The sequence below is a fragment of the Panulirus ornatus genome, chromosome 16, assembly GCF_036320965.1.
Source record: "Panulirus ornatus isolate Po-2019 chromosome 16, ASM3632096v1, whole genome shotgun sequence".
Lineage (NCBI taxonomy): Eukaryota > Metazoa > Arthropoda > Malacostraca > Decapoda > Palinuridae > Panulirus > Panulirus ornatus.
This window is the reverse complement of record NC_092239.1, coordinates 31048188-31060816: the sequence shown is the minus strand read 5'-3', so window position 1 is coordinate 31060816 and position 12629 is coordinate 31048188. Positions and strand designations below refer to the sequence as shown.

The 12629-nt window shown below is 39.0% G+C and overlaps 1 protein-coding gene across 5 annotated transcripts in view; it reads right to left on the bottom strand.

Moving 5' to 3' along the window:
- ncm (pre-mRNA-splicing factor nucampholin) overlaps positions 1 to 12629 on the bottom strand; it is a 56247-nt gene that overhangs the window by 33425 nt on the left and 10193 nt on the right. For all 5 annotated transcript variants that reach the window (XM_071671465.1, XM_071671460.1, XM_071671464.1 and 2 more), the window contains exons 2-3: positions 10494 to 10575; positions 1884 to 6563 (exon numbers count right to left, since the gene is read on the bottom strand). In XM_071671465.1, coding sequence (XP_071527566.1) covers positions 1884 to 6563 — 4680 coding nt within the window. In that variant the 5' untranslated portion in view covers positions 10494 to 10575. The remainder of the gene's footprint in view (positions 1 to 1883; positions 6564 to 10493; positions 10576 to 12629) is intronic.

The window sequence follows — 12629 nt, the reverse complement described above, 5'->3', positions numbered from 1 at the left end:
TTATCTTTCAATTTCAAAACAAAAAATTTTTGAGCTAAAAAAATTCCCTGAACGTAGCTATTAACTTCAATTTTTGGTATTTTTTCAGAAAAATTAATTTCCTTCAAAAACTCATTATATAAAGTATTTTTCATTCTGAATACAAATATGGTGTTAAAATAACATTTAGTCCTCTTAATGACACTTAATTAAGCCATTACATGAAGTCAATTATAAAATATTTCTGCTCCACTGCATCATATTTAATTATTATGTATCAGTAAATGAGAGTATTATGGTATATTTCCCATGATAATTTCAAGTATAGCAGCGTTTGAATACCTTATCTTTCTGTTTTGAAAAAAAGCATTTTGAGCTAAAAAATACCCCTAACTATTCAGGGGTGTATCTAGGGGAAACAGCAACTATGGCAAGCATTGAAACTGCACCCCTGGCTTGATTAAAAATGCACATACAGTGGATATATATAAAAATATACACAGTGTAATTATGAACTGTTGAAGAGTTAGGCCAAACTCAAATCAATATAAACTCTTTAAAGACAAAGTTAGACTTATGTGATCAAAATTGTAATACAGAAGTGGTAATGCAACTGATAATAGCAAAATACTACTGGAGGAAGTGAAGTGTTTTAGATATCTGGGAGTGGATCTGGCAGCGGATGGAACCATGGAAGCGGAAGTGGATCACAGGGTTGGGGAGGGGGCGAAAATTCTGGGAGCCTTGAAGAATGTGTGGAAGTCGAGAACATTATCTCGGAAAGCAAAAATGGGTATGTTTGAAGGAATAGTGGTTCCAACAATGTTGTATGGTTGCGAGGCGTGGGCTATGGATAGAGTTGTGCGCAGGAGGATGGACGTGCTGGAAATGAGATGTTTGAGGACAATGTGTGGTGTGAGGTGGTTTGATCGAGTAAATAACGTAAGGGTAAGAGAGATGTGTGGAAATAAAAAGAGCGTGGTTGAGAGAGCAGAAGAGGGTGTTTTGAAATGGTTTGGTCACATGGAGAGAATGAGTGAGGAAAGATTGACCAAGAGGATATATGTGTCAGAGGTGGAGGGAACGAGGAGAAGAGGGAGACCAAATTGGAGGGGGAAAGATGGAGTGAAAAAGATTTTGTGTGATCGGGGCCTGAACATGCAGGAGGGTGAAAGGAGGGCAAGGAATAGAGTGAATTGGAGCGATGTGGTATACCGGGGTTGACGTGCTGTCAGTGGATTGAATCATGGCATGTGAAGCGTCTGGGGTAAACCATGGAAAGCTGTGTAGGTATGTATATTTGTGTGTGTGGACGTATGTATATACATGTGTATGGGGGTGGGTTGGGCCATTTTCTTTCGTCTGTTTCCTTGCGCTACCTCGCAAACGCAGGAGACAGCGACAAAAAAAAAAAAAAAAAAAAATACTATGTTGAAAAGTAGGCGAGTTTCTTTTTTATCTCACAAAACCAAACCATTAAAAATTATAATTGGGTAGCATATGTCAAAAAAACAAACCTGTTGAGTGGTGCCCCCCTTCAAGTGGTGCTCACGGCACCTGCCCTACCTGCCATACCCTAGATACTACACTGCTTGTTAACACAGGAAAAGACAATCAAGTATGAAAAATAATAAAAAGAAAGCCATTCAGAAAACAAAAAGATGATGAAAGAGTGCATCCAAAAGAAAATGAAGGTGTATGAATTTAAAAGTCAAAATGAAAGGGATTTAAGGTATGTGGGCAATACAATTAAAAGTAGAGAAAAATATTGGTGTATGTGACATGACAGATTATAAAGTAAAATATTGCCTGAGCTAAATGAATGGACATGAGGAAGCAATGTATCAGTTAATGAAGATGAGAAATGAAAAGTGAGAGAAACAAGAACCTAGTTACCTACTTACCTGGAAGAGAATTTTTATGAAGACTCTTGAAGAGCTGGTTGTTTCATGCTCATTTAAGTGAACATAACTCAAGACTTCCCAAGATATAGCATCTGAAAATAACAAATGAGCAAAGAGGCGAGCCACATTGCGAAGTTTTTCTGTCACAAGACGATGACAGGTGTCATAGGCATCTTGAAATATTTGCTGAAAAGGGTCCTGGTAAGCCTTATTAATCATACAGAAGCGTTGAGCTAAGAGGCCATAGAACTTGATATATGTACGCTGTTGTGCACAGCAATCAAGAATCATATTGCAGAGTTCTGCCTCCCAACCGGGCTTGATTTCACCTTTCAGCAATTTGTGAGCACATTCATCTACATCCAAAGATGACTGTATGGTTAGATAAACGGTACGACGGAAAGCCACCATGTTTGTCTCTGTCTGGTCCAATATAGTTTGGGAATCTTGTTTTTCATTTTCATCTTCAGACTCTTCATCATCACTTTCTGAACCACTCTCTGAGCCAGCTTCAGAGCCACTCTCATCACTTTCGTCTCCAAGAATACCAGCACGGATTTCCTTATATTTTTCTTCATTATCTTCATATTCTGGGTCATGTCTAAAAACGTTAAGGATATCTTGACCATCCAGTTTTCCATCTAATTCAACAATGTGTGTGAACTGATCATCTTCCTCAACAAGGTCTAACTCTTCTATGACGGATGGATGATCTTCAAAACCATCTTTAACAATAGCAAATATCACTTCCAACATGTACATCACACGCTGCTCCAGTTTACCCTCATGCAAGACATGCCTCAATGTTCCTATTATAATTTTCATTCCCCGTGGACTGACTTCATTCAGTTTCATACCGCATTCCGTTAAGAAAGTAATGGCAAGTTCACAAGAATTATTTCTTGACTTCTCTGCAACTTCTGAATCATCAGTAACATCCTTGGCTCTCTCTAGTAGAAAGGTTAGAATCTCCAAAGCCACAACTTCATGAGCAACTTGCTGGTTGATAAGATGAGCAATAAATCTGCATGATGACACACAAACATTCTTATCATTTCTTTTTACACCTCGCCTGAGTTGAATAACTAGGCGTTTCAATAACAATTCGCCAATCTGTGGAAATTTTGTATTAATGATAGCAACCATAGCAGCATAAACATGAGTAAATGTTGGCGAAAATGACTGAGCTTGCATGAGGGCTCTGCATAACACACCCCTTCCTCGCACCATGTTTTCCTTAAGTAATTCGCGCACAATTATGCCTATGTTTGAAACATTCACTTTATTAACAAGACCATTAATAGACTTTTTGAGTGCTTCCCAAGCTAACCTCTGGAAGGCAGGACTAGACTTATCTGTAATTTCTGCCTGCATCATCTTTAATTTTGCTGGAGGAATATATGCACCACCTGTTTTTGTTGACAATGGGTCAATAACAGGCTTTTTTATCAACTCCTTAGCATGTAGTTCAGGCTCTTTAGATTCATTTTTTTGGCCCACTATATCATTTTGTTCATCTTTTCTTCTCTTAAAGTTTTTACTTTCACTTTCATCACTACCTGCTCTGTGTCGCTGCTCAGCATTATTACTCCACATCTCTCTCCTTTTCTCATCATTCCTATCTCTATCTCTTCCTCTGTCTGATCCCTGTCCTTTACTTTTAGGGTCTTCAATCTGAATACCTAGCTTGTCAGCATATTTATTCCAATAAGTGTCACTTGTTTTTGGCTGCTTTCCCTTTTGATGTCGTGAAGTATCCTTGCCATGGTCTGCTTCCCAATACTGTCCCCCAATCTCTGGTTCCTCAGATTCTTGCTGTATGGCAGAATCATCATCATCACCTGAGCTATGATACCTTGGCCTCTTATCACTTCTGGTACTTTTATCATTATTTTTCTTATTCTTCCTATCTTCTATTTTTGAGTCATGTCTACTTTGTGAATGGGATCGTGACCGAGAGCGAGAAGTGCTGTCCTTCCTACTGCTCTTTTTTGAATGCATTTGACTAGAATCTTCTTGGCTACCATCTGTGCTATCTAAAGCCATGAGCTTTTTACTACGGGCATTATCTCGTTCCCTTTCTTGACTTTTACTTTTCTGACGGATCTCTTCTTCAATCTGCAGCTGTTCTTCTAACTGTTTCTTCTTTCTAAGTAACTCTTGTTCAGAAGTTTCATCGCTATCACTATTACATATTACTGGTATATCATTCTTCTTTGAGTCTTCATCACTTTCACTACTTGAGGATGATCTTTTGGCTTTGTGCTTTTTATGTTTCTTTCCTCTCTTATGATCATTTAGTTCATCACCTACTTTTGTTATTTCAATTTCACCTTTTTCAAGATCTACTGGCATTCCCAAAGAATCTGACATATCAATTAGTTTTTCACAAGATGTTTTTGCAACCTCAGAATATCCAAGATCGGCATCAGATTCCAAGTTTTCTTGAGGTCTGGGTTCATCTTCATTTTGTGATACAATCTCTTTCCTCTCTGAATTTATATCCACTTTCATCACTTTGCATAACTCTACATCCCTTACGTTCTGAGAGTTCTTATCAGTATGTTCAATGGACAAAACATCACCTTGGCTACCATCTAAGCTCTCCTCTGTGGCCTCTTCTGATTCTTTGTCAGATCTACTCACTATCTGAGAATCATTTGGATCACAGCTTGAAACTTTTCTTAAATTAGTCTGTACTTCTTCATCCAATTTTTCTTGCTCTAAATCAACCTCAAATTGTAATTCTGAACTTGGTTCCTTCACTTCTGACCTTTCATCATTTGACATCTCACCAGCCCTCTGGTCTTGGTCTTCACTGTTTAATTCTGCATTATCATTAGCATTAGTTTCAGTTAGATTTTCTTTAGGAATTTCCTCAGATTCGGAATCATCACCATCAGTTATTTCACCTGTCTCCTTATCATTTTCATTTAATGTCTGATTTGGACTAAATTTTTCACTAATGAATTCTGAACTTTCCTCTAAGATTTGTACATAGTCTTCTGATCCTTTAAAAGAATCAGAGTCTTTGCAAATACTATCTAAACTCTCATCTACTTTCTTTTCTATCATTTCAAGAGATGCATTTCCTGATTCATATGCTTCAGCTTTATTATCTAGGCTCTCCCCTGTTTTCTTTATGTCCATTTCACAAGATGCTTTACCTAAACTTGAATCCTCAGAGCAATTATCTGAAATTTCATCATCCTTTCTTTCAGGGAAAGTAGGGGACACCTTTAAAGGGTCTGACTCTTCAACATCTATATCTGAACGGTCAAACAGCTTTTCCTCTTGCAATTTAGAGACTATTTTTTCACAATCTAAATTTTCAGAATCAGCATCTGAACTCTCCTCTGCTTCCTTTTCAACTGACACCTTAATAGGAGCCCTTACAGACATATTTTCTCTTGCATTAGGTTTTAAGTTATCATCATCTTTCATCATCACAATCTGTTTACTAACTTTTTCAAGCTGTGTGACTTCTACTTTTGTAGCCCCTGAGTGCACATCCATTTCCTTTTCAAGCACTGTATGTGATACTTTTTCAGGTTCTACATGTTCAGAATCAGAACTGGAACTCTCATTAATTCCCTTCACTTCAGATATCTTTTGAGTACTGTTCTTGTCTGCATTATCATCAGAATCAGACTTTGAGCCCCGACTTACATTTATGACCTTCCTCTTTGACAGTTTATGATATCCTTTTTCATGCTCAGAATTTTTACTGACTTTACTTTTCTGTGATTTTTTTGCAAAACCTTTTTCTTCCTTGTCTTGTCTAACATTCATCTCAACTGATTTACTTTTTTTAACACTCTTTTTCGGAAAATGTACATAATCATCATTTTTTTCATGCTTCTCTGAAGTCTTCAGTGTTTCTTCATCAGAAGAAGATGAAGATGATGAAGAAGAAGAAGAAGAGGAAGAAGAAGAAGAAGTTGAAGAAGAAGAATCCTTACCTTTCTTCTTTATCTCTATATCATCTGATGAGCCATCACTGTCTTCAGACTCCTTCTTCTTGGGTGGACCATCTTCAGAGGAAGTATCACTGGTGGAATCACTGCTTGAGTCACTAGTATACGAGTCTTTTCTTGACTTCTTTTCAGTTTTCCAACGTCTATAGTCAGTAGTATGAGATGATCTTCTGCTTCGTACTGGGGAGAACTTTTTATAGCGCCTTTCTGTATCTAGGTGCATTCTATTAATAATCTCCATTCTGTTCCTAGCTCCATATCTGTCCTTGCTTCTCCCTCTGTTTCTATATCGTTCCTCTCTACCTCTGTGCCTGTCCCAACTTTGACGTTCATTATCAGAACTAGAATATTCTCTTCCATATCTATATCTGTCACCTCTCTCTTTCTCCTTCTTACGGTTGTACCTTTCTTCTACTAAGGGATAATTGCTCCTCTGGTATGTGCTCCTTTGATAACTACTCCTCTGATTACTCCAACTCCTGCTCCAACTCCCACTCCTACTTCTCCTGCTTCGCTCTCTCACAGACCTATCTCTGCTTTGACTTCTCCTTCTCTCCTGACTTCTACTCCTCCTGGCATACTTTTGATATCTGTCTCTTGCTTTCTCCTTCTCACGTCTATTACTTTTTTCTTTTTCATAATTCCCTCTATGTTTATAGGCTCGATCACTCCCAGGAGAGCGAGAACGACTGCCACTGGCCATCTGCAATATGAGAAAAAATGAGATATATCAGAAACTCTTATAATTAGATATATCAGAAACTCTTAATTAGACTTATATATAAATTCTGACATAAGTACAGATCTATCAACTCTATCATATGCCTTCTCCAGATCCATAAATGCTACATACAAATCCATTTGCTTTTCTAAGTATTTCTCACATACATTCTTCAAAGCAAACACCTGATCCACACATCCTCTACCACTTCTGAAACCACACTGCTCTTCCCCAATCTGATGCTCTGTACATGCCTTCACCCTCTCAATCAATACCCTCCCATATAATTTACCAGGAATACTCAACAAACTTATACCTCTGTAATTTGAGCACTCACTCTTATCCCCTTTGCCTTTGTACAATGGCACTATGCACGCATTCCGCCAATCCTCAGGCACCTCATCATGAGTCATACATACATTAAATAACCTTACCAACCAGTCAACAATACAGTCACCCCCTTTTTTAATAAATTCCACTGCAATACCATCCAAACCTGCTGCCTTGCCGGCTTTCATCTTCCGCAAAGCTTTCACTACCTCTTCTCTGTTTACCAAATCATTTTCCCTAACCCTCTCACTTTGCACACCACCTCGACCAAAACACCCTATATCTGCCACTCTATCATCAAACACATTCAACAAACCTTCAAAATACTCACTCCATCTCCTTCTCACATCACCACTACTTGTTATCACCTCCCCACTTGCGCCCTTCACTGAAGTTCCCATTTGCTCCCTTGTCTTACGCACTTTATTTACCTCCTTCCAGAACATCTTTTTATTCTCCCTAAAATTTAATGATACTCTCTCACCCCCAACTCTCATTTGCCCTTTTTTTTCACCTCTTGCACCTTTCTCTTGACCTCCTGTCTCTTTCTTTTATACATCTCCCACTCAATTGCATTTTTTCCCTGCAAAAATCGTCCAAATGCCTCTCTCTTCTCTTTCACTAATACTCTTACTTCTTCATCCCACCACTCACTCCCCTTTCTAATCAACCCACCTCCCACTCTTCTCATGCCACAAGCATCTTTTGCGCAATCCATCACTGATTCCCTAAATACATCCCATTCCTCCCCCACTCCCCTTACTTCCATTGTTCTCACCTTTTTCCATTCTGTACTCAGTCTCTCCTGGTACTTCCTCACACAGGTCTCCTTCTCAAGCTCACTTACTCTCACCACCCTCTTCACCCCAACATTCACTCTTCCTTTCTGAAAACCCATACAAATCTTCACCTTAGCCTCCACAAGATAATGATCAGACATCCCTCCAGTTGCACCTCTCAGCACATTAACATCCAAAAGTCTCTCTTTCGCATGCCTGTCAATTAACACGTAATCCAATAACGCTCTCTGGCCATCCCTCCTACTTACATAAGTATACTTATGTATATCTCGCTTTTTAAACCAGGTATTCCCAATCATCAGTTCTTTTTCAGCACATAAATCTACAAGCTCTTCACCATTTCCATTTACAACACCGAACACCCCATGTATACCAATTATTCCCTCAACTGCCACATTACTCACCTTTGCATTCAAATCACCCATCACTATGACCCGGTCTCGTGCATCAAAACCACTAACACACTCATTCAGCTGCTCCCAAAACACTTGCCTCTCTTGATCTTTCTTCTCATGCCCAGGTGCATATGCACCAATAATCACCCACCTCTCTCCATCAACTTTCAGTTTTACCCATATTAATCAAGAATTTACTTTCTTACACTCTATCACATACTCCCACAACTCCTGTTTCAGGAGTATTGCTACTCCTTCCCTTGCTCTTGTCCTCTCACTAACCCCTGACTTTACTCCCCAGACATTCCCAAACCACTCTTCCCCTTTACCCTTGAGCTTCGTTTCACTCAGAGCCAAAACATCCAGGTTCCTTTCCTCAAACATACTACCTATCTCTCCTTTTTTCACATCTTGGTTACATCCACACACACTTAGGCACCCCACTCTGAGCCTTCGAGGAGGATGATGCTCTGTGGAAGGTATTAAGAATATATGGTGTGGGAGGAAAGTTGTTAGAAGCAGTGAAAAGTTTTTATCGAGGATGTAAGGCATGTGTACGTGTAGGAAGAGAGGAAAGTGATTGGTTCTCAGTGAATGTAGGTTTGCGGCAGGGGTGTGTGATGTCTCCATGGTTGTTTAATTTGTTTATGGATGGGGTTGTTAGGGAGGTAAATGCAAGAGTTTTGGAAAGAGGGGCAAGTATGAAGTCTGTTGGGGATGAGAGAGCTTGGGAAGTGAGTCAGTTGTTGTTCGCTGATGATACAGCGCTGGTGGCTGATTCATGTGAGAAACTGCAGAAGCTGGTGACTGAGTTTGGAAAAGTGTGTGGAAGAAGAAAGTCAAGAGTAAATGTGAATAAGAGCAAGGTTATTAGGTACAGTAGGGTTGAGGGTCAAGTCAATTGGGAGGTGAGTTTGAATGGAGAAAATCTGGAGGAAGTGAAGTGTTTTAGATATCTGGGAGTGGATCTGGCAGCGGATGGAACCATGGAAGCGGAAGTGGATCATAGGGTGGGGGAGGGGGCGAAAATCCTGGGGGCCTTGAAGAATGTGTGGAAGTCGAGAACATTATCTCGGAAAGCAAAAATGGGTATGTTTGAAGGAATAGTGGTTCCAACAATGTTGTATGGTTGCGAGGCGTGGGCTATGGATAGAGTTGTGCGCAGGAGGATGGATGTGCTGGAAATGAGATGTTTGAGGACAATGTGTGGTGTGAGGTGGTTTGATCGAGTGAGTAACGTAAGGGTAAGAGAGATGTGTGGAAATAGAAAGAGCGTGGTTGAGAGAGCAGAAGAGGGTGTTTTGAAGTGGTTTGGGCACATGGAGAGGATGAGTGAGGAAAGATTGACCAAGAGGATATATGTGTCGGAGGTGGAGGGAACAAGGAGAAGAGGGAGACCAAATTGGAGGTGGAAAGATGGAGTGAAAAAGATTTTGTGTGATCGGGGCCTGAACATGCAGGAGGGTGAAAGGAGGGCAAGGAATAGAGTGAATTGGAGCGATGTGGTATACCGGGGTTGACGTGCTGTCAGTGGATTGAAGCAGGGCATGTGAAGCGTCTGGGGTGAGCCATGGAAGGCTGTGTAGGTATGTATATTTGCGTGTGTGGACGTATGTATATACATGTGTATGGGGGGGGGCATTTCTTTCGTCTGTTTCCTTGCGCTACCTCGCAAACGCGGGAGACAGCGACAAAGTATAATAAATAAATAAATATATAAGTACAGATCTGTACCTGCCAACTACATCAAGCAAAGATATTAGACAGTACATTCCCACAACTCTGGGCTGTGTAAGAACAACATGAAACCCTTTTCCATGGTTTCTTACTTAGGAAGAATTATAACAGAAAAATGAAATGAAAGTTCAATTTGACTTAAGTAAAGAAGTTCTATGTAATTATACTTTCTGATGTGCATATTATTGTATATATGGATGTATATATGAATGTATATATGGATGTATGGTTGTGCCACAGCCCCCCTTGCCACTACTTCACTGATGTACACTGCATATAGATAAATATACATTGTAAAAGAAACTTTCTTATTTTTAGCAATCCTTATATCAAACATTCTGTTTGATGAGATCACCCACAATTTACTTATTTCTCTAAACTGTAAAATCATTGTAAACATAGAGGGTTAAGAAATGAAGAGGGTAAAATGGGATAAAAAAACAATTATAATCAATAAAACAGTTATCCAACCTGGCTCAATTACTAGAGCTTTAATTAACAGATCACTGTTTTTCTAACACACTTAGTTTAGTCATAACCAGTTTTCTTGCAAGCACCACAAAATTGCCTTAATAACCTAACCAAGTATTGTGCACATATGGTTTATAATGTCTACATCAGAGGAACCTTAACTAATTTTGGAAACTTACCTATTTCCAGGACAGTTTTCACTGCTTATCTTTTGTATACTGTACTTGCTGAATGAAAAGTTTCCTCTTATTCTTCAAAAATCTGCAAAAAAGAGGCAAGTTGTAGTCCTTTCAGAAAAAGTGAAAACTACACATTCTAAAATAAATACAAAAAAGTTCAATCATCTGACTTGCATCCATCCAATTATTCCAATTACACCCATCCTTCACTTTTTACAGGATAGCTGTATGCAATTTCACTATTCTGCGAGGAACCTATTTCTAACAGTTCCTTTTCTTATGCAGTCAAAATTCACTACTTTGCAGGACTGTGCAGTAGAAAATGCGTCAAAACTCCCATTTACCTCTGTATGTACATAGGTTCGCTTTATGCAATTTGTCTTTGCACCAGGTTTTTGCAGAACCTAACCCTTGGATAAAGCAAGGATGAGCGTGTGTCAAAATTCATCAAAATATGACTACCAATTATCCCTCTAAAATTCAGGGAAAGGGAAAAGGGGTGTAGAGATGGAAAGTGGTAGTGAGGCATGGCAACTGGCGACAAGCCTGTTTGCAAATAATACTGTGTAGTTTGCTAAGAACAAAGAGGAGTTACAGAAGGTTGTAAGTGTTTTACAATGTGCATAAGTGCAGGCAACTGAAGGTAAATATGAGGAAAAGTAAAGTAAGGGTGTTTGAAATGAAATAGAGAGAAAGTATATGTTCTGCAAAACCATGTAGAGTGAGAGAAGAAAATGTAGCTGAACTGCATTATAGATATGGAGGGAAAAAGAATGGAGGAGGTGACAAAATTTAAGTATTTGAGTTATCTTGGGTACATTCGGTCATATGGAAGGAGAGATAAGGGAGAGAGCAGTACAGAGTTGAGGAGTACTGGGTCCCTTAACAGAATAATGAAGTGCAGAGGTGTAAGTATGGAAGTGAAGAAAGGATTATGAGACAACGTAGTCCTCCTCACCCTTACCTATGCAGCTGAAACAAGGACATGGGAAGTGTTACAGAGGTCAAGAATCAAGGCTTTGGAAATGAGTTATTCAAGAGGAGCATGTAGTACAACTATATGGAATGAAGAAAATAATGAAATGGTGTATCAGAGATTTGTAATGGCAGGTAATGCAAAGGGAATTCATCATGAAGTGGCAGAGTGGGTAAATCGTAATTCTTTGAGGTGGCTTAGGCATGTGGAAAGAATGTAGGACCGTGTAATGTAAGACAATGAGTTTAAAAGGAAAAGTGTATGATAGTATAATCAAAAGATTGGGTGTGAGAGGAAGACCACCTGTAGCACAGGGAAACAGAATGGAAGAGTACTAAGAGGGAAAGAAATGGGAAAATGGGAAACCTTTTCCTTTTTCACTTCCTTTCAGTATAATTTCTTATTTTCATTAAACTTTTCACTCAACTTTCTTTGAAAATCGTCATCTACCCTTTCTTTGCTTTCCTCTATCAGCTTCTTAATATTCCACTTCCACATCTTTTATTCTACCCTCCTCCTATGCTGAGGGAAGCAATTCTCCCATATGCCTTTTTCTTTTCTTTTACAGCATTTCTAATCTTTATGTTCACCATGCATTTCCCTCTTTCTTTCTAAATTTCACAACCTTGTATGCAACTACTGATTCTACAACCTTTAACAGTCTTTCTCGAAACACTTTAAACACCTCATTCACACATGATTGCATACCTACTACAATTCTATTTCAACTTTCAGTGTCCCTCCTTTCATACTCCTTGCATTCTTTGTGATTTACATTCTCGCTTGAAAACACTTTTACCTTTCCATTCTTCTTATACCAAACCTTCACTTCACCCTGTTCATCATCCAAACAAAAACTGCAAAATGGTCAGTCTCCAAAGAATCCTCTCATAAATCTAGCATCCACCACAGCCTTTCTGAACCTTTCATCCACTGCCACATAGCCAAACCCTTTTGTACTTCTCTTCCACCATTTCTCATCCATGTATACCTAAGGATCATCTTGTGATAATAAAAGATGTCTGTAAGGAATAAACCCTTCTCAGTATAGACATCCATAAGATAACTTCCATTCTTATTTACTTTGGGCACTTCCCATTTACCAAATATCTTGGCAATTTCATCACATCCCACCCTTGCATTCATTTCTACAGTCATTC